Source organism: Gambusia affinis, linkage group LG10 (genome assembly GCF_019740435.1).
Source record: "Gambusia affinis linkage group LG10, SWU_Gaff_1.0, whole genome shotgun sequence".
NCBI classification, from domain to species: domain Eukaryota; kingdom Metazoa; phylum Chordata; class Actinopteri; order Cyprinodontiformes; family Poeciliidae; genus Gambusia; species Gambusia affinis.
In genome coordinates this window covers 15,280,870-15,301,055 of record NC_057877.1, presented here as the reverse complement: position 1 = coordinate 15,301,055, position 20,186 = coordinate 15,280,870, and the positions used below count along the sequence as shown (strand labels likewise).

Here is a 20,186-nt window from a genome sequence, read left to right as displayed (position 1 = left end):
CCTTCGTTGCCAAGCCGAACTTGACTAATACTGTTCAAATATACTTCAGAAACGTTCAAAGCATTATGACTATAGCCAGTTAAAGTTTCATCGTCGTCAAAGAACAGAAGTTTGAGAATTAATCATCCCAATAAGTGAATGCGAAAACACAAAGCTGGCGACATATCTCCAAATTTCACCAGCTTTCCAGTTCTTACTAAAAAAAGCATGCCCACAGCATATCAGTACCCTTTTTATGGAAGAGACAATCAGTGGCAATAACCCAAGCAAATACAATGATGACACAAATGGGGCTATTGTAGCTTTTTAATGCCACTGATGTTTTAATTTGGTCAAATCCCATAACGTGGAGAAAATGGGATCTGGGGTTCAAACCCTGGCCCCTCTTGCTGTAATGTAATAACTGCTCCACTATGCAGTGTTGATGGATGAAAAATGTTTGATTGAATAATGTTTAACTGGGAACATTATTGGGAATTCTCTCAGGATCTCATATTTGTTATTTGTTGACCCAAAGTGAGGCCTCACCCCCACCTTTGAGAACCACTGAGTTCTCAAAGAAGTTTGACTCACTGTTTAAAATGTAGCATTTTTTAAATTAAGGTAAATAAGCAGTAGAAAAAAAAGCTTCTTGTAAAGACAGAAAATCATGCTGAAAAATCATTTAAGGGTCACTTTCAATACAAAAGCTTCACGATTTAAAAGCTGGACTAACTGACCTCAGGCTGCAAAGATAATACTCAATCATATTAGTATTACTATGACTATGAGGACACATATTGAGGAGGGTCTGCCTTTGTGATTGGCTGTGCGGTCAGCAGCGGTGGGCGGGGAGCTTTAAAGACTCTCCGCCTGCCATCAGTGTTGTCTCTCGGAGTAAAAAGCGGCGCACAGCAGCAGCGACTGAGCAGGAGGAGCAGATTTTAAAGTTTGATGCCAAAGCGGTCCGGACAGAGCGGAAACTCATCCCTGCTGGACTCCGGAACCAGGTTGGTAAATATAAACCTGAAACTTATAAAACCGGCTTTAAAATACGTAAAGAGTTTGCAAAATTAAGGCAAAATATGTGCTAAGGGCGAAACTGCCTCTTCTTGTTCATTTAAAATGCGGTGCTGCAGAGTTTTAAAGTTCGGGTGTTGTTTCCATGAATCAGCTAATTTGCATCAAACTGTGGAAATTAAAGCACAGTCCTGTGAGGTGATTCTTCAGATGAAGCATATAAAGAAGTTCCTTTGGGGATAAAAATAAGGGATTTAAAAAAATCAAGAGCTGCAAAGGAAAACTCAAAATCACTATACAGATTAAGCAAAAACGTAAAATGACGGAATAATTTTACACACTGGTGTTTAAATTAAATTTTACATTTTAGCCTATTTTCCTCTCTAACATTTAATATCAGACTTGTAGTCTACTGTTTTCTTAATTAACCTTTATGTATTCATGATTTCCTAAATTTACATCAAACTACTCAATCAAAATAAAACCAGTTACTTACATAAAGCAACTGGGTCTGTGTACACTGGAATTACGTGGATTGTGGTTAGATGTCCTTCCAGTCTCAATCTTGCGCAAGTCACCTTCAGGAAATATGGATCCCGTTGTCCTGCTGTGATATCAGGTGAATATTATCCTTCCTGACCTCCCCTGTGGACCACAGTGGACCAGTCAGGAAGAACAGGTTCTCTGTAGTCTATATGGGACCTGTTAGGAAGAGAAGTTGATTTAATGTAAAACTGTCAGCTAGCATTAAGATTTTCTTTGTAATGTTTTTCATATTTGATAAGCTTTTTCAGGGCTTAGTTGCTGAACCATTACTTAGTTCATCATAAACACCAGTTTCTTATTTTGATTTAGTTTCTGTTTAATAAGGATGGCAATGTACAAACCATTCTGAAACCAGTCCCAGACATTGTGGAGCCCAGAAAAAAGCTTTCTTGATTTCAGTAATTTTTTGTTGTCTCATTTCAGTAAGAAATGCAAATTGATTTGTGTGTTATGCAGGGCGACCAATTAAGTTTTGTCATCCAGTATCTGCTGTAAAGCTGGGTTCTTTTAGCTTAATGGTACTAGAGATAACTTTTTTTTTTTGCAGGACAGCCCATATTGTGTCATTCTTCCACTGAGATAAAGCACTCAGATATTTGTATTGCTGTTTGTTTCACATTTTTTAATAAGGACTCAATTTATGAAAACTCAGTGAAGAGGTTGAGCACGTAGACAACAGTAAACCATGCCAGATTTTGAAACAAGCCTAAAATGCAACTTGTTGAAACTACAAAATCCAGACCAGATTTTGGCTGTAGCTTCTAGGATTTTTTTCTACCACCAGGAAATAAAGAAAACCTTTTTTGAACCCATATCAGCTTTGCTTTTTATGGTAAAGTTTTTGCTACTGATTCTGTTACATTTTCATCTCTTTAATCTCCACACATTGGCTCCTTCAGCCCTTTGGCAATCTCTACTTCCCCTTTCTTACCATTGCAGTTCCATTTATTCATTCATTCTAAGTTTTATTTTTGTATTGTTGTGAAATTTTTATTAATAGAAACTGTCATTAAGAGAGCTAAAACCTCACAAATAACGTAAATGAGTCTTGCGTTTTCTTCTCTCCTTTATTTATGTCCTGATCCCTGATTGGGCCAAAGAGCTCTAAGGACCCTGGATTAAATCTAATATTCCACTCAGTGAAGTCTGTCTTTTTGGTAACATTTACTGGAGTCAAAACGTTGTACATGAAATTACCATATCTGCAAAAATACAGAATGGAGTAAAGGTGAACTCACCAGCATTTATTTTGAAGCTGAGCCAGACTACATCCAACTGGTTTGGACACGTTTTCAAAAATTGCACATTACTACGTGGTGATGTGCAAAGCCGATGCACATGTATGTGATTCTCAGAGTCTCTGCATTTGCTACATTTGTATTTTAGAATTTATTTTAATGATGTTTGTTTTTTAGTCCATTCATGGTATTTAACCATTGACAATATTTGTCAGAGTTGCTTTGATTGTATAAATTATTTCAAATCCATCAGGTAACCTGGAAAATGAACAAAAACCTGTGGTGAGGAGGTATTTTCTGATTACAGCTCTCAAATTTGTACAAACCTGAAGGCAGTGGAGACTGTTTATGGTTTCCAAAAAGGATATCTTTTTTTGCCTGGCTTTTAGTTGCCCTTCTTTGATAATTTAGTACTATTGAATTTTACCGAATCAGGCTGCACAGTGGCGCAGTTGGTAGAGCAGTTGCCTTGCAGCAAGAAGGTTCTGGGTTTGATTCCCGGCCCGGGGTCTTTCTGTTTGCATGTTCTCCCTGTGCATGCATGGGTTCTCACCGGGTTCTCCGGCTTCCTCCCACAGTCCAAAAAGATGACAGTCAGGTTAATTGGTCTCTCTAAATTCTGGATGGATGAATTTTACCCTGCATTGACTGAATTTGTACTTTTATTTCCCTTTTAGTTTCCTCAGTCCTTCAACCCTACCTGCAAAGCCTTGTTTATTTAATTATTTCATTTCTATTAGATTTTGTTTTTATTGTTTTTTTTTTTCTTAATTTTTGTTCTTTATCTTATATTTTGTGTCTTAATAGTCCTCTGTAAATAAGACTGAATAATTGAGTGTTTTCATGCTACGGTATTGTCTGGTTGTTTTGGTAAGAATAGCCTCTGTGCTTGCAGAGTCATATTAATGAAAATTTTCTCACTACACTTTCCCGCCCACTCGACAGCAAAGGCTGCTCGACATAAATTTCATCATGTTCTTTCCCGTTTGGTCTGCTGGGACTCTTTGCATACATCCACCAGATTGTTGTGACTTTGTGCTTTCTTTTCAGCTTTTCTTCTGACTGCACTTAAAGCTGTATATCTCTGAGTGGAACTTTAACTGGAATAGTGCAAATATGGTATGCTTGTTGTCAAGATTCAAGCTGCTTACATTTATGAACACTCTGGACCTGAATAAGAAAAGTTTACTCTAAACGATGCATCAGCTGTTAGATATGAGAGGAGAAATGCTTGGTAAATGTCACTTGGTTTAAGGACAAAATGCTTGCACAACCTAATTTAGAAGCTTCATTAGAAAATAAAAACTCAAACTTGAAGTGTAATGGTTTTTATTCATGCTAGACTATGGATCTTTAATTTTATAATTATGGCCACTTGGAGACAAACCTGCTCAAACTTGACATTTAGCTCAGATTTGACATTTACAAACACAATCAAAGGAACTGGAAATGGGGAAACATTTATGTCTAAAGGTTTAAGAATGTTACCACCTACTAGCCTGCCGGTTTACATTTAATAAATGAAAGGGTTAGGGTTAATGCTGATTGGCTTGATGCTGTCAGTCATTATGTAATGTTCTGTAATGAGAGGAGAGATGGAGACAAAGAAGAAAAAATAGAGCTCCTGACCTCCCTTCCCTGTCAGCAGACAGACTATTACAAGGAGCACATTAGAGAATCAGGTTCTCTGCCACATAGCTATCTCTCTATGTCACCGCCAGTCTCCGTTATTAGCTCAGATATCGGATATCATTTACTCTCTGCTACTCGCCAAGGTGGATGTTTTATTTCATTGTTCAGCTGTCATTTAAAAGCAGTCAAGTGAGGAGGTGAAGCCACTAATGTGTCTTTGCTGCATCACTCTGACACGTTTAATTCGAATGTCACACTGACGCTCAAATGACTCTTTATGCAGTTGACAGCATCGCCTGTGTTTTTATCCCTGAGTTATTAGCAGTGTTACATTTAGTTTAGTACAGTTTAGAGAATTTTATTAGGTAGCACACAAGTAATAAACATTCTTGTTGGTGTCCTGAAGAGCCACCTCCTGCAAATCCACCAGGGAGGAAGGGGAGGACGGCTCCTGCCAATATGACTTCATGTCAGTACAGAGGGATGTAAGAAAGTCGTTGAGGGCTTTCAACCCTGACAACTTGGTCCAGTAAGTGGTTTTGATTTCTTGTTTAAGATCAGCCATCAAATATTTATCAACCGTTCATCTATCAGGCTTTGGTTAGTGACTCAGGGCCTGAGATTTATTGTCCCTTCTCGGCTTCGAAGGCAGAGACACCACAGCAACCTATCAAACATGTCTATTAACTTTTTTAGAAATGCTAACGGGGGAAAATGTGCTGATTCCAGTTGGATTACTGGAAATAAATCTGCTGAAGGAATGGGGAGGGAAGAAAACAGAAAATACATCCTTTCTTCTGCCTTAGATGGATTTAGTTTGGTCAGACGTGAGCTGTAGAAACGCCTACTTTACCCAGAGGGATGTCTGGTAATCAAACATACTGAACAGGCAACCTTTACTTCCACAAGGTGACGTGTTTGAGTTTAGGGCATAAATTTTCATCTGTGTTTAATGCATGGTCAGGTCTCTAACTGGTAGATTCTTTAGCCTCTTGGGAATGGAGCAGTCAGCAAAATTAATTCACATTCTGTGCTTGAGTCAGTGCTTTCACTTTTTTGGTATTTATAGTTTGTCGACTGTATTTTTCAGACATTGGGCCCTAACACTCTATTCTGTCACTCCTGGGTGTGGCGGGGTTTTTTTTTTTTTTGCCTCGCTGACTGAAAGGCATTGTTTCACTTCCTGGCTTAAGGCTGCACTGACATTTCAGCTCGCTTTGTTTGCTGGCTGGAGGAAAGTTTTTGACTTTTTAATGCTGACTCTGGGCTCTCTTCCACCTTGGTTTTGAGCAAGTGTTGTGTGGGCAGAGCATGTAATATATATGGCCTTCGTAGCGGGCGGGTTGGTTGGCTCCGTTCTGTCTCGGTGGACTTGACAGAACGTCTGCCTGATGGAAGGAAAGTACTTCTGTCATCTCCACGTTGGCCTTCACATACACACACATACACTCTTTATTTCTTCATGGTGTCTTTTTTGTGGTTTCACCTCCCTGAGTACTTTTTCCATCTTCTTACATTCACGTTCACTTGATCTATCCTTTCTGACCCTTCGTTCTCACCAAGTAGCTACAGAGTTCAGGTCTAACTGACTGCAGGCATGAATCATGGGTTCTTAACATTCTGCAAGCTACCAATCTTCCTGTAATGTCTCCTGCTATAACTCTGTAACTTTTCACCATATCTTGCTATTTATTATTTCATCAGTCCTGTCTTCCTTATCTTTCAGCTTGGTTTCACTTGGTAATGTGGCTAAAATTGCATTAAATCCGACTAGATGTTTAGTGTTTGAGTTCATTTAAAAGTTCCAACTTTCTTTACGTTTGCTAAATGCAACAATAAGGAATGAGGAATGTGTGTTATTTGTTAAAATTCAGAAGTTTACATAGACTTGGATTAGATTCGGGGCTAAATAATTAATAAAAAATGAAGATGACCGTCATCTTTTGTAAGCTTTGGGTTAATTCGGAACATTTGGGTTTCAGGCTGTAGTTATATAGATGTTGCAAAATCTCAAACAAACGACTTCCTTGTTTGACATCAAAAGCAATCAAGAAGAAATTGTCTACCTCCACCAGTCCGGATGCCTGAAGGTGCCACGTTTATCTATTCAAACAATTATATGAGAGTGCAAACACCATAGGAATGCACAATTATATTATTCAGGAGTGAGACTGGCTCTGCGTTCCAGAGACAGATGTGGTCTGGTTGGATGTGTTGGTGTAAAAACACGAGATCAAAAGCAAAAAAAAAATAAAAATCCCTGTGAAGATACTGACAAGTTGTTAAAAGAGCGACAACAATCAAAATTTTTTGTTATTTCACTATTTAATTTGAGTTTATTACAATTTTTGGAGCTATTATTCAGTTTGAAATTGATTCAAAACAATTATTTATTATAATTTCTATTAACATGCTATAGTTGTGCAAGGATCGTGTGCTTTGTACAAGCATCTCTTCCAAGGCAAATACTTTGCAATGACTCTACCTTGCAAAATCCTTCTGCTTTGCAAGACAGGAGCACAATTGGAGATAAAGCGTTTTTTCATATTTATTAAATTCTATATAATAATACATGCATAAATGGAATTACTCTCTCTTTGCATCGTCTATTTTGCTTTATAAAACAGCCAGAATCGCAGGTTGTGCCAACAACACTCTTCAGTGTTGATGCTGTTGCCACCAAAGAAATAACATTCAAGGTTTGCTATTTTCAGTGTCAGTACAGAGTGTAAAGTGAAATAGACGGCAACACAGAAATGTAAATAAAAATTCTATAAAAAAATTTACTTCCCATGGTATGTCAACAATGTCTGCAGTTCATTCAGGCTCCAATAGAGAAATTGAGAGCAAGAACTTCAATACACAAAAGAAAGACTTAGTATTTTACAGCAAAATGACTCAAACTTCAATCTTTGTCTGTCATGTAACTTGCTTTATTTATTATGTATGGTTTTATTTATATGTTGACTGCCTTTGGGAACTCTATGTGTCGCATACGTATAGGTTGGTAAAAACGTTACAAAAAACAGATGTTAGAGATCGACCACAAAACTCTGACTGATGCATTAGATCGATTTTCTCAGGTGTTTGCTCTTGATCTCATCTTCTGTCCACAAATAGATTTTGCCCACTCACTGCTGACCTGCGAACATTTGTGAACCAGTCTCCATTCATCTTCATCCTGGTGTGAATATTTCATGTATATGATTTGTGAATTAAACATAGGGCGGATATGATTGGCTTGACATTTATTCACTCTGACTGGTGGGACAGAAGGATTTTTAGAGCTGATTAAAGTGGTGATCTTGAACGGGACATAAAGGTGGGTTCAGTCTTCAAGGTAGAATCCTGCAGGTGACAAATGTCTTTCAGAGTCTTTGAGTTTAATGCTTGCAGCATAATAGTTGAACAGACTAATATCATGTTTGTAGTCTGTGGGTTCAGTTAGTTTTATAAATTTTTCATTTTTCCTATTATGAATATTTTTCTTGACATTTATCTGTTGGACAGGTGGGAAACCACATGGATGCCAAACATACCTCTCAAAAAGCCTGAAACTGGGGCGTGCTCTGGTGGCGTAGAGGTTAGCGCACCCCACGCTTGGAAGCCTTCAGTCCTCGACGCTGCCGTCGCGGGCTCGATTCCCAGACCCGACGACATTTGCCGCATGTCTTCCCCCCTCTCCTTCCCCCTTCCTGTCAGCCTACTATGATAAAAGGGACACTAGAGCCCACAAAAAAGGACCCCCTGATGGGGGAAAAAAAAAAGAAAAAAGCCTGAAACTAGAGGATGTGCAGAAATTTTGTCCTTTAACCACAATTTGTTTCAATTAAGTGTTTATGGATTTATCGGCCTGGCTTTTTGGATATTTTTGTTGGTCGTCTTAAATAGATCCCACCGTCAGCCACTGCAACATCTTTTCAAAATTAGAAATGCCAACTTAGCTATATTAAATATTATTTTTTTTCCTGCACATGAAGACCTTTTTAGGTTCTCGTCCTTTTTTGTGTCTTCTTTCCTTGCAAGCATAAAGTATTTCTTTCATCAGAGTGCTCATTTTTGCCAAATAGATTTGTACAATATCCTGGGGAAAGGACAATTGAGCCTTATTGGCATAATGGACTTCCTCTCTCTTTTTTACTGCCATTTACATGTTTTCTCCCACAAGGGATAGACTAGTTACTGTGATAAGGTTAGTTTCATAATAGCATAATCTTGTTTTTGAAACTCTGTCTACAGATTAAAAGCATTTTAATGGCATCTTAGAGAAAGTGGCCTCAGCTGCAGAGGCCTCTGAAAATCATGTAAGTTTGCTTTTATCACTAGTAATTTAAACTAAAGCTATTTGATTGGTAAGTATTAAGTATGATCTCTACAACTTTCCATCCCTTAACACTTTGGAACAGTCAAGTGCACAACTAATGTGCTGCCTATGGTCTAAAATTGTAGAAAATGGCAAACCAATTTTAAATTAATTTGCCCTCCATTCTTGAGAATTAGCTCAGTGTTAGATGAAATTCATCAATTGGATGGATAGAAAAATATCTATCTATCTATCTATCTATCTATCTATCTATCTATCTATCTATCTATCTATCTATCTATCTATCTATCTATCTATCTATCTATCTATCTATCTATCTATCTATCTATCTATCTATCTATCTATCTATCTATCTATCTATCTATCTATCTATCTATCTATCTATCTATCTATCTATCTATCTATCTATCTATCTATCTATCTATCTATCTATCTATCTATCTATCTATCTATCTATCTATCTATCTATCTATCTATCTATCTATCTATCTATGTGTCTTTTGAGGAAATGTGCTATTTAGCACACAGCTGGTGATCTTATGATGGGAGTATTTCAATCACAAAACAATCTTCTTTGTGTTCAGGTAAAATATAAAGCCGTTTTGTCCAAAAATCGTCTTTATCTGAAATGCTGAGTTCTCTCCCAGTTGGTGCTGAGGGGCATTCAAGTAAATCTCTAAATATGCTGATAAAGACAAAAGATATTCATCTGGGTTCACCTGTTAAAATGATAGATTGTAGGCGCCCCAAAGATGGAATTACTCAGCTGCATTGGTGCTGTTGAAAATCTCAAGGGACTTGTTTTTTTTCCTTCCCTTTGCTGTTTCATCTGTACTCTGCTCCATTTATCCACCTCAACAGGGAATGCAAACGTTTGAGCGCATCAAACAAAATTCCAGCAGTAAAGATAAACTATTAAGGAAATGCATATAATTTATTTTTAATGAATAGGGCAATATCTTTTTCAGTCATATATGTACAACCTGATTCTTGATCATAGATTGTTAGTGACAATTATGAGATGAAAAATTAAAGCATGATCAAATCATCAGATTTATGGCTGCTCAAAGGAATCATTATGGAAGCGAAAAGATAAAGCAGTTTTAGAAGCTTGAAAATTAAGACCCAAATAGTTTTTTTGCTTTTGTTTTTCAAAGCGTGACAACAGAGCTGCTCAAGTGAAGCGACTAAAAGCAGCGCTCTCACTCCTCCTCACCAGCGTTACGAAGGGGCACCTGTGGGCATCCTGACAAGCTGCATCACGTCTTGGTGTGGCAGCTGCAGTGTGACTGAAAGTCTCTGCAACATTTGCTAGAAAAGGTCCAGGGATACTCGTGGTCTCACTGCTCTCTGGTTGACCATTTTGAAGAATAATGAAATCATCAGCTTTGGGAAAGATCCATTTCAGTCCAAAAACTGGATTGTGTACATAGTATTCATATTTCATGAATTCATTTCATCAAAATATACTTAAGAGAAATAAATAAATAAATAAATAAAATCTTATTTGTATAGTATATTTCAGCAGAAAGGCATTTCAAAGTGCTTTACATCACAACAAAAACACAAAGTCATGCAACGTAGAATCAACAATCAAAACATTACATTAAGCCAAATGCCATCAGTAAATTTGTAATTGATTACATTTCGAATACAACTCCAAACAGGTGGGTTTTTAGTCGAGATTTAAAAGCATTCTGTGTTTCAGCTGAATGTTATGGATTAAATTGTCAGAATTATAGCTGCTTGAAGCTGTCAGTTTTAGTCTGTCACAAGATTTATACCATCAGTATCCTTTTAGACATTATCCCACACTCAGTAAGAACTGCGGCTTCTTTTTAAAAAACTTCTTACAGAGATCCTCTATGACCTAACTTTAAAATTATTCAGTGATATTAAAATAGCTTGGCTTTGGCACAGTCCAAGATTTTATTTTACTCAACTGAAGCAAATAGCCACCAAAGAAAAGTGTTAGGTGTAGAAAAGTAGCAGTTGTTATGTAAAACAGACACATATTGCATGGCTGGTAACTTGCTGGACTTTGTTTTGTTTTCAGAGGTTGGTACTGTGGACTGCTTTCTTCCTGCAGCACCGCTACTCATTTGCATGCATGCTCAGTGAATGTCTCATACACAAACACACTTTTTTTGTTCAATGTTGCATGCACAGTCAGAGCCGACTGGCTGGCTGAATGTGAAATATGCAGGACATTTAGCTGCCAGACTTTATCACCCATACAGTAGCTGCCGACTGTCTGACGTCCTAATTATGACCAGGAACATCTGAGGAATGGGTTGGTGGTGAACCAGGATCCATGCCAAGTGGAACAAGGAATGATCTAAGAGTCTGTCTTCACAGCTGCAAGACACACCTGGCATGGTATAGAATTGAATAAATACTTTATTGTCCCAATAGGGAAAATGTGCTCATTGACTGAACACATGACACACAGGTCATTTACATCGACTTAAAGCAAACAGAGTAATCAAGTAAGACACTTAGCTGCACACAATGTAAAACCAGAATCAGCTACAATAGAGTCATAGTGTTTTAATATAGGTTCTTAAATCTCTTTGAATTCCCCTGTAATTACTATTTGAAAAAAAAAAATAGTGATTAATGTATGAAAAAAAAAAAAAAAAAAAACATTTGTTGTTTTGTGGAGCTCAAGGTGACCTGGTCCTTGTTGTCCTCATTAGATTTGGAAAAACAGCAGGAACCAACTCCCCCAGGTGACAAATGAATCACATGTATCCAGAAGAGAGAAAAACACATCTAACATCAATAAGCTTTATGACATGTTATACGTTTCTATTAGGGTTTCCCCTCTTTGTCTCTGCAGTTCTTGTTCTGCCATGTCCTCTGAATGCTCCATATTTGTCTTGTGAGCTCGATTACTTTTGTGTGGATGTGATGGGGATACCCAGCTGAGCTTGTGGATCACATGGAGCTCCCCTCAGCCTTTTCTCCAAGTCCACTTTATCTTTATAAACAACAAATTGGAAAGGGTTAATTCAATTCCCTGCTGGCTGGAGCTGAGACGAACATTTACCATCTCTGTCTCTTTCTTTCTCCACTTCTTCACTGATGTTCTTTTCCTCCCTGCCTCTTTGTTGCTAAAGTGTAATTACTTTTAGAAAGTGGCTTTACTCAGTCAATACATAACAACAGATCATGACTATCTGCTCAGAGCAACATGGAGACTGGCTTGGCTGGCTGTTTGCATGCTTAAAGTATCATCTCACTAATGTCCAATAACAAGATAATGCATGTCAGATCTGTTTGATTCTCAGTTAAGTATTTTTGTTTCTGGATTTAAGTGAAAAGGCCACATTCACAGTCAAGTCAAACACCTCCACCTTGCTTACCGTGTCATGATAGCTCTCCACTTTTCCTTCTTGCACTTGGTGTTCCTTCAAGGTAACTAATATTTATCTTACCTTCGAGGAATAAAGTAAAATGCCTCAAAGATTAATTTCACTAGAAGCAATTCACAATAATTGCCACCTAAATCGTGCATTAGACAAACAGGCTTATGTGTAAATCCAGTCCAGTTAATTTTTACATAATTAATTTAAACATTCAGATTCAGGTCATATAACTTTCCAGTTCAATCGTCGTAAGGCCTGTCACGATAGCAAATTTTGCTGAGCGATTAATTGTCTCAAAAACTAATGCGATAGATGATAATATTGTTTGAAGACCTTTGTACACTGATTTAATGGAAATGACATAATAAAGCATGCGATTTCCTGCCAAAGATAGATATGCTTTATTTTCAAAAGAACACTCAACACAGGAACTGATAAAATAAACAAAACAACCAAAAACAAAAATAAAATGGATTCTCAGGCTCCATTAACAAAAATGTATTTGAATAGAAACACCAAAGTGTAAATAAATACTGCATTCAACCAAAAAAGTGCAGATTATAAAGTCTGTTTACCATATTGTCCTTCAGTAATCATTAGATTTAAATAGAGAAGATGGGCACATCGACTACCTGATGCAATAGTTCACACTACTATTGCATCAGGTATAATGCAATACTATATACTGTTATAATATACCTGATATATATATATATATATATACTCCTGGTTAAGGAGTACTTAACCAGGAGTACTTTCTCTAAGAGCCAAACAAAACAGGAGTAATGGTTAAAGGCATCTTACCTTCTAGGAACAAAACACAATTTTGTCCATGAAGGGCAGCCAACGTCTGAGCTATTGGAGCAGGCTGAGTCTCCGTGCTCATCCTGCTCCTGCTCCTGCAAGTGTATGCATGTGGGAAATAGATGTCAATTTGAGGACCTTTCAATGAAGACTGACAAGTGTCTGCTTCACTGCTCTTCATTACAAGGGTCTCATTGGTGCTCCGAGGAAGTGTCATGGAGGAGAGATGTAATGGGTGCAAACTAATGTGCAATAAGGTGGGCGTGCGTGAGTGTATGTATGTATGTGTGGCTGCATGGGTGTTAGGACTGACAGAGTGATATGGTATGGATATGGCTTAACGAGGAGGAAAATAAGCTGAGCAATCTATGTCTGCCCTCCTTCCACCACCCAATTTCATATGCCGACACACAGCCATGACAGAACTACTGGGTCACTAACTGTGCGTGGGCTTGTTGCAAGGCAGAAAAAATGCAATTGTGAAATTTCAGGTTTCTTTTTATAAAAATAGGTTTGTAATATATATATATCTTATATAACATCAGTATCTTGGAGCACAAAAACAGCTTATCAGAATTTATACCTTAATACTTCCTTTTTTTCAATGGTTTTGCTAAGTATATTGTAATTGCAAAGAGCTTCTTAAATGTAATATTTGGTAAGATTTTGACTTCAATTGTCAAAATCTTACTGGATTTTGATAATATGTTGGAGAGATTGCAAATGGGGGTTACTCAAAATGGATATTTTGAACGCAGTTTTCAATAGTATTGCAAATTTGTGCTGCACAAATGTACACCATCTTTTACCAACAGTCCACAAATGCAAGAGGTTGTGAAGTGAATAAGAAATTGAATTTTGTTATGGTTTTTTTTGTAATGATGCATATTTGATACTAGGACTGCAGGGCTATTTTTTTTTTTTAAGTTTCAACTTTGGCAGGTGAAAAAATGACAAAAATGCAGCACATTTCTGACTGTCACTATGCAGAAATATTGCCACTAAATCTGAAAACTGAGTTCAAGGTTTATTCTTTCAATAACAGTGAGTCTTCTGCATGCACTGCTGACAGTATCTTTGCCATAGTTTAATTCTTTGTCATTTCGATTATAAAGAATTTATCTCACAGGGCTAAAAGTCAGCGTAAATCTGAAACTGGTTGAAAAAACGCAGCAGATCTATTTTTTGCTCAAATGCAAAAGTGCACATTTATTCACACAGTGAGTCTGTTCTCCCAGGTGTGTCATCCTGCTGCCAGCCAGCCTGGTGCAGAGCGGACCCTGGAGACTCCAGCTGATGAAGTAGCAGACAGGAAACCTTTGAACTGAACACGACACAGAGGCAGGGAGTGTGTGGAGAAGGCATTTTGCCATGGTCACGCAGAGGAGAGTCAGTCCAGATTGTGCCAGTGAACTTTTCCTCTTTCCTCTGAAGTGCTGCCCATTCGCCACAGGAGCTTCTCCTCGTGCATCTTTAGCTTGTCTGCCAATCTTTTAACATCCATCCTCCTCCACTTTCCTTTTTCAGGTTCTTTTTACGTAATAAAATGTATTTTGCATAACCTCCCCCCAAACACACACAGAGCGTGTTGCATTACAATTGTCTGAACAAATAGCTCAGTCATTCTGTTCGGACCGGTGAGCAGGTGTAAATGGTTTGTGTATCACATTCCTTCAATGATTCGAAACCTGGTCCGCTGCAGGTGATGTGATTATACATTATTTATAGCCCTCCACAACACTTTGTCTTTCCATCCATAATGTTGCCAAATTTACAAAAAGAGGGTCAGTTAAGGACCCAGTGCTCCTCTTTAACAATGCCATGACAAATGAGAGTGAGGTAATGCAGCTTTGTTTATAACCATGCTTTCATTACCACTAATGTGGCCGTAATGACACCATAATCAGCTTCCTAATTGAGTGTCATTATGGGGAGTGCTGATGCTGTGCTCTCCATGCAGACGGTTAATGTCACTTTTACTTAAATAGCAAAGAGTCACCATAACCCCTCAAAAAGATGAAATAATGGAGGAACGACTTCATCTTCTTCTGCTTATGGATCTCATTAAATCCAGTCAGACATATGTATGAAGCTGATTTAATTGTGAATTTTCATTGGGCTAACTGTACATTTTAAAAACTGCTGGGCTGAACACAACTCAGGCTGGGGGATCAAGCCTTGAGTTCACAAAGAATACTAGGATTATTTTTCAATTAAAAAAGCTAGCTAAAGTGACTAATATCTCAACATTAAGGAGTGAGTTGAAGAGATATTCCATTATCTGTAATAAAAAAAGAGTAATTCTGATCTTTAAAATCTGTAACTATGGCTTTGCCTGAAGGATGGAGTGTAAGAAAAATCCTGCTCCGACAGCAAAACTTTTCCGTTTAATCAGATTTACTGTAACTATGGCACAAGTAAAGGTAAGACGACTGAATGCTAAAATTTAATCTTTGAAAGGTTCTTCAATAAAGCATTTCAATAATAGGCTGGCCATAAGTACATTTTTTTTCCCTCTAATAAATTTGTTTGGTTCTTTAACATGTAGGACGTGTCACCAAATATGATTTTGAAATTATTTATAAAGGTAATTTTTTTTTCACATTACTGTATTTTCTCTGTGCTAAATAAAGACAAGGACTGAGTTTAAATAGCCTTGATTTTCATGAATGTCCAGTGTTTAGACTGTATTGTCTTCTCTAATTCAGACCTATAGGAAGCTTGTTTTGACCCAATGCTTGGTCAAAACTACGCAACCTCTTTCAAATTGGTGTTAACGCAACATTTGGCTTTAAGAGTAGTGTGTAATTGTAATGTTTTATTTGTGCGGTTTTGCACATATTGTAACCAGGAGCTTCTGTTGTTTTCAGGTGTAGAAACCTGGCTCGGCTTCACCTGGAACATCTGATAAGTCCGATAACGCTCTGCTGAGAACTGCTGAGGACACCTGGAACAAGCATCTAAGCGGATTCTGTTTCTCCAAATATTTTGTGCTTCTTGTTGCTTCTCAACTTAAAAAGAAAGGCTTTTTTTTTTTTTTTTTTGAGGAAACCATTCAGAGGGGTAGACGGCAAAAGAAACTTATTCAATATATGACTGTACTGACCCACTTTTTATGCTCCAGCTAGCTGGGTGAAGAGGAACCTTTGCATTTAGCAAGCGGCATCAGAGAAGCCGTTTAACATGCAGGGCCATTAATCAAGTGACCTCCAGTTCTAATTAGCTGCCACACACGTACGCAAACAGTTGCTTCTGGCTGCTGAGGTAGTCTGTTTGTAACAGGATGCAGACAAGCTCTGAAACCGCCAAACCAAGTCAGGTGTTAGATGTCCTCCTGCATTGTATCGTCTCTCTCGGACAACACTGACTTCGGCGGAAAATAGAGATGCTTGCTTGTGTTTGTTTGCATTAGCGGAAGATGGTGCCACCCCCTGTGTGCTATGATTGAGAGTGTCAAAGACACCTGATAAGCAGGGAGGAATAATTACTGCCTGAGGCACGGATGCTCAAATAAGAAGGTGGCTGATCATTATCAGACTTTTAGAGTCTCATCCTTAAATAAGTGACACAGAAACGTAGCTTGTGCTAATTGCGAAGTGCACACGTGCGTCTATCTGACGCGTTGTCAGAGCAGATTAAAGTCAGACCTTTTGTAGGTCATGTCACTTAGACTTACTTAGCTTTGACAGCATCAAGTGGCCACCAGAAAAAAAATGTGTGACGCAGCAAAAATACCAACACCTTAGACGAATACATCACATCAGCCCGCCTGTCTGTCAGATATAAAAGTTGCATGCTGACTTCTTCATCACCTCTCATGAACGCCTTCCCCTTCTTCTCCACACTTCAACCCAACACACCCACCATCCAATCGGTGTGTAAGCCCTGTCTCCGGGCCCCGTGGAGAATGAACGATGTACCCACCCTGGACTACGAGTCGCTGATGTCCCCAGCCAGCTCCTCACTGCCCAGCAGTCCAGCCAGTGGCGGCAGCAGCCCTCCCTTCGCCCTGGTTGCGGTGGACACAGAGCAGCGCACTGCCTTGGCCTTCGTAGGCCTCCTCATGCTTTTCTTGGTCTTCCTGCTTGTCAGATGCTTCAGGATCCTGCTGGACCCATACAGTCGCATGCCTGCATCATCCTGGACTGACCACAAGGAGGGCGTCGAGAGGGGTCAGTTTGATTATGCACTGGTGTAGGCTACAGATTACATGTTTGTTTGTATGCAGATTTTTTTATTTATTTTTTTTTTTAGCTTTCCTCAAAAATGATGATACATGCTGTATTGTTGTAAATGCACTAGCAGATGGGTAGACCTTTTGTTGGTGTAAATTAATGCTGCAGGACTATTTATCTACATCGAGTGTTGTTCAACACAGGATTCACCTTGACAGGCAAACCCTCGCAGTGCTGTGAAAAAGTATGTACCCACTTGCAGATTTATTCTGTTTTTGCTTTTTGTTTTCTTGTCACATTTTAAAATCTGTTTCATAATTTAAAACATTTAATATCAGACCAAGATAACTTGAAGAAACTTACAAAAGATTTAATTTGTTTAGAAAAAAAAAAAACCTCTTAAAACTAACTAGCTTTGCCACCTTTGGCAGCAATAAATCTAATTGAGCAATGATGTATATTTATTCTGGCCCATTCTTTGTTGCAGAATTATTTTCATTCAGCCATACTGTACAGTTTTTAAGCATGAATAGCTTGTAGTGTAAAATACCCAAGCATTAGGAAAAGCCTTGTAGCCTTTTTCAAATTGATAAACTTGAAAACCTCTCTCTGATCTGATCTTGAATTTCTTTAGATTAGATGGTTTTAGCGATATTTTATCATACTACATGTTGAATTATTTGGTGATTTCTTGATTGAACAGGTCTGAGAGGAATCACTATTCTGAGGTGACTTTGAAAATGAGTTCACCAAGAAATTAAATGAAAAATTAAAAAAATATTTTATTGTGACAGTGAAGAAGCAAAAACAAATCTGTAGAGGTTTTTTTTCCCCCACAGTACTGTAGAAACCGGACCTTTAAAAGACAGACAACAACTGCCTTAACCTGACCTACTGTAACAGTCAATGACACCATCCAACCACAGCATCACTATTTTTATCTAAGCTCAGCGGTTCTTGGTTGTAAACATTACTTTACTCATGCTGCTTTTTTAATTCACTCTGTGCTTAAAGCAGACAGTAAAAAGAACTCAGGTGTTGGATGGACTCAGAAAAAAGTTATTCTTAAGCAGATGCCCCTTTAACTAGATCCGGTAGAGTGTCTAAGTTTCCACTTCTAATCCAGGAGCTCATTTTACTCGCTGACTCTGAACTTTTGAACATTGGTGTGGCTTCACATGTTTTCAAAAATCCATGCAAATAGTTTCCATAAAACCCTGACAGTCTATGCTTAATGTGTTGTCTACACTGAGAAGCCATATTAAAAAACACACACAAAAAACTAGTTTGTTACTGCATGCAGAATGTTATGTGGATGGGTTATGTTCCTGTTTTTGGCAACGAAGCAAAATGCATCATTTAGGACAAAAATTATTTTTCTAATCTTGACTCAAGTTTTGGAGTCTCCTTTTTTCTATCTTTTTGTCTCTTCCTCCTAACCCAACATACCAACTTTTAGACAGAAACTTTCAAGGCCGTCAGACAGCCTTGTTTTAAAAGGAGGCAAACAACAGCTTTGCTTTTTGTGAGTGTGTTTTCTGACAGCTGGCTTTCTTTTTTAGCGCTGGGTTAAATTGGTGAGATAAGAACTTTCTTGCAGAATTCATATGTGCTGATCTGAGGTAGTAAGAAGTTCACAATCCGTGTGGGAAATTAAATAAAACTAAATTCTACTTAACACATTAAAGTTCTTTGTGCTTCTTTTTCTTTTTTTCCTGTTTACCAGCAGTGGTGGTCCCAGACTTTTATGCATAGTGTATTTAATAAATATGAATTTAAAAGAAAAAGCAAAATTTAAACTTAAATGATATGCAGCTTGTAACAAATGTAGATTGTCTTTTCAAGTTTTTCATGTTATGTTCTATTAAATGTGTTGCAATGGAATTTTATGTGATAAACCTACAAAAAATCTCCAAGAGTAGATCAGCTTTTTATTCAGACTCCCAGAGTCAAATTCTGTTTGCCTGTCTGTACTTACAGCTGCAAGATTTTATGACGTTTCTTGTTTTGTGTATGTGGATAAAGACATCCATCCATTCATTTTCTGTACACCCTCTGTACCCAGAGAGAACCCGCGCATGCACAGGGGGAACATGCAAACTCCATGCAGAAAGACCCCGGGCTGGGAATCGAACCCCGGACCTTCTTGCTGCAATTCAACAGTGCTGTCACTGTGCAGCCTGGGGATAATGACATATTTCTATATTTCTCTGTGCAAAATAGCTCAAGCTCAAATAGATTTGATGGACATCTGTCAGTTTCCAAATCTTGCCATAGACTGACTGGATTTTTTTTTTAATATTAGGAATCTCGTAAAGTCTCTTGCGATTGATCTTCTACATTTGTTATCAAAACTTTAGTCATAGTTTCCATCAGAACATCCCTCCAGAGTACACTACTAAATGTTTTATCTGCACACAACACTGATACAGATATTTATCTTTGAGAGATGAACTAAGGAAAAGCATGGATTACCAACTGTTTGTACAAAATAGTTTTGAGAAATGCATTTTCCATACTCTTGCAAATGTCTGGGATGATTTGAGAAGTGCACAAAACCTTTAAATAAACTCCAATCATTCTGCTGAGGTTTTGGGGTTGATGTGCCATCCTAAGACTTAAAAAATAAATAAGTAAAAATACAACAACAACATTTTATTGCCATAATCGTCACCGGACAAAATTGTACAATGCGAGTCATTTACATTTTTCCACACTGGCTGTAAAAATCTTTGGTTTCCATCTTCACACAATCATTTAGGATACTGAAAATCCTCCAACAGGAATGAAAGTTGTTGTAGGTGCAACAGAGTGATTGTCATCAGCTTTGAGTTAAACCCCCCTCCCCCTTCCCGCTACTCGCTACTCAATTTCTTTGCTAAAAACCTGCAAAAAGGATAACAAAGGCAGTATTCAAGTTTGATGCTGTAGGTGGGTTACAGCCATTTTAGCAAAGAAAAAAAAATAACAGATTGACAGTAAAGATACAAAGTATACAAACTTTTTCAGATTAGAAAATGGTTATGTGCTATAATCATTGGTCTACTGTTAGCTGTGGAGAAGTGCAGTAACCCTGAATGTTCAAAGAAAAGGATTA

General features: G+C 37.9%; 1 protein-coding gene across 2 annotated transcripts; it reads left to right on the top strand.

Moving 5' to 3' along the window:
- Window positions 1–866: 866 nt before the first annotated feature.
- On the top strand, window positions 867–18,771 carry LOC122838641 (cortexin-1-like). Of its 2 annotated transcripts, XM_044129417.1 has the most exons (3): window positions 879–989; window positions 4,822–4,944; window positions 15,785–18,771. In XM_044129417.1, the coding sequence occupies exon 3, from the start codon at window positions 16,708–16,710 to the stop codon at window positions 17,110–17,112; it is 405 nt and encodes a 134-aa protein (XP_043985352.1). In that variant the 5' UTR covers window positions 879–989; window positions 4,822–4,944; window positions 15,785–16,707; the 3' UTR covers window positions 17,113–18,771. The 2 variants fall into 2 exon arrangements, 1 of the variants encoding a protein (XP_043985352.1); XR_006371931.1 differs by lacking the exon at window positions 4,822–4,944 and having other exon boundaries at window positions 867–989.
- The last annotated feature ends 1,415 nt before the right edge of the window (window positions 18,772–20,186 follow it).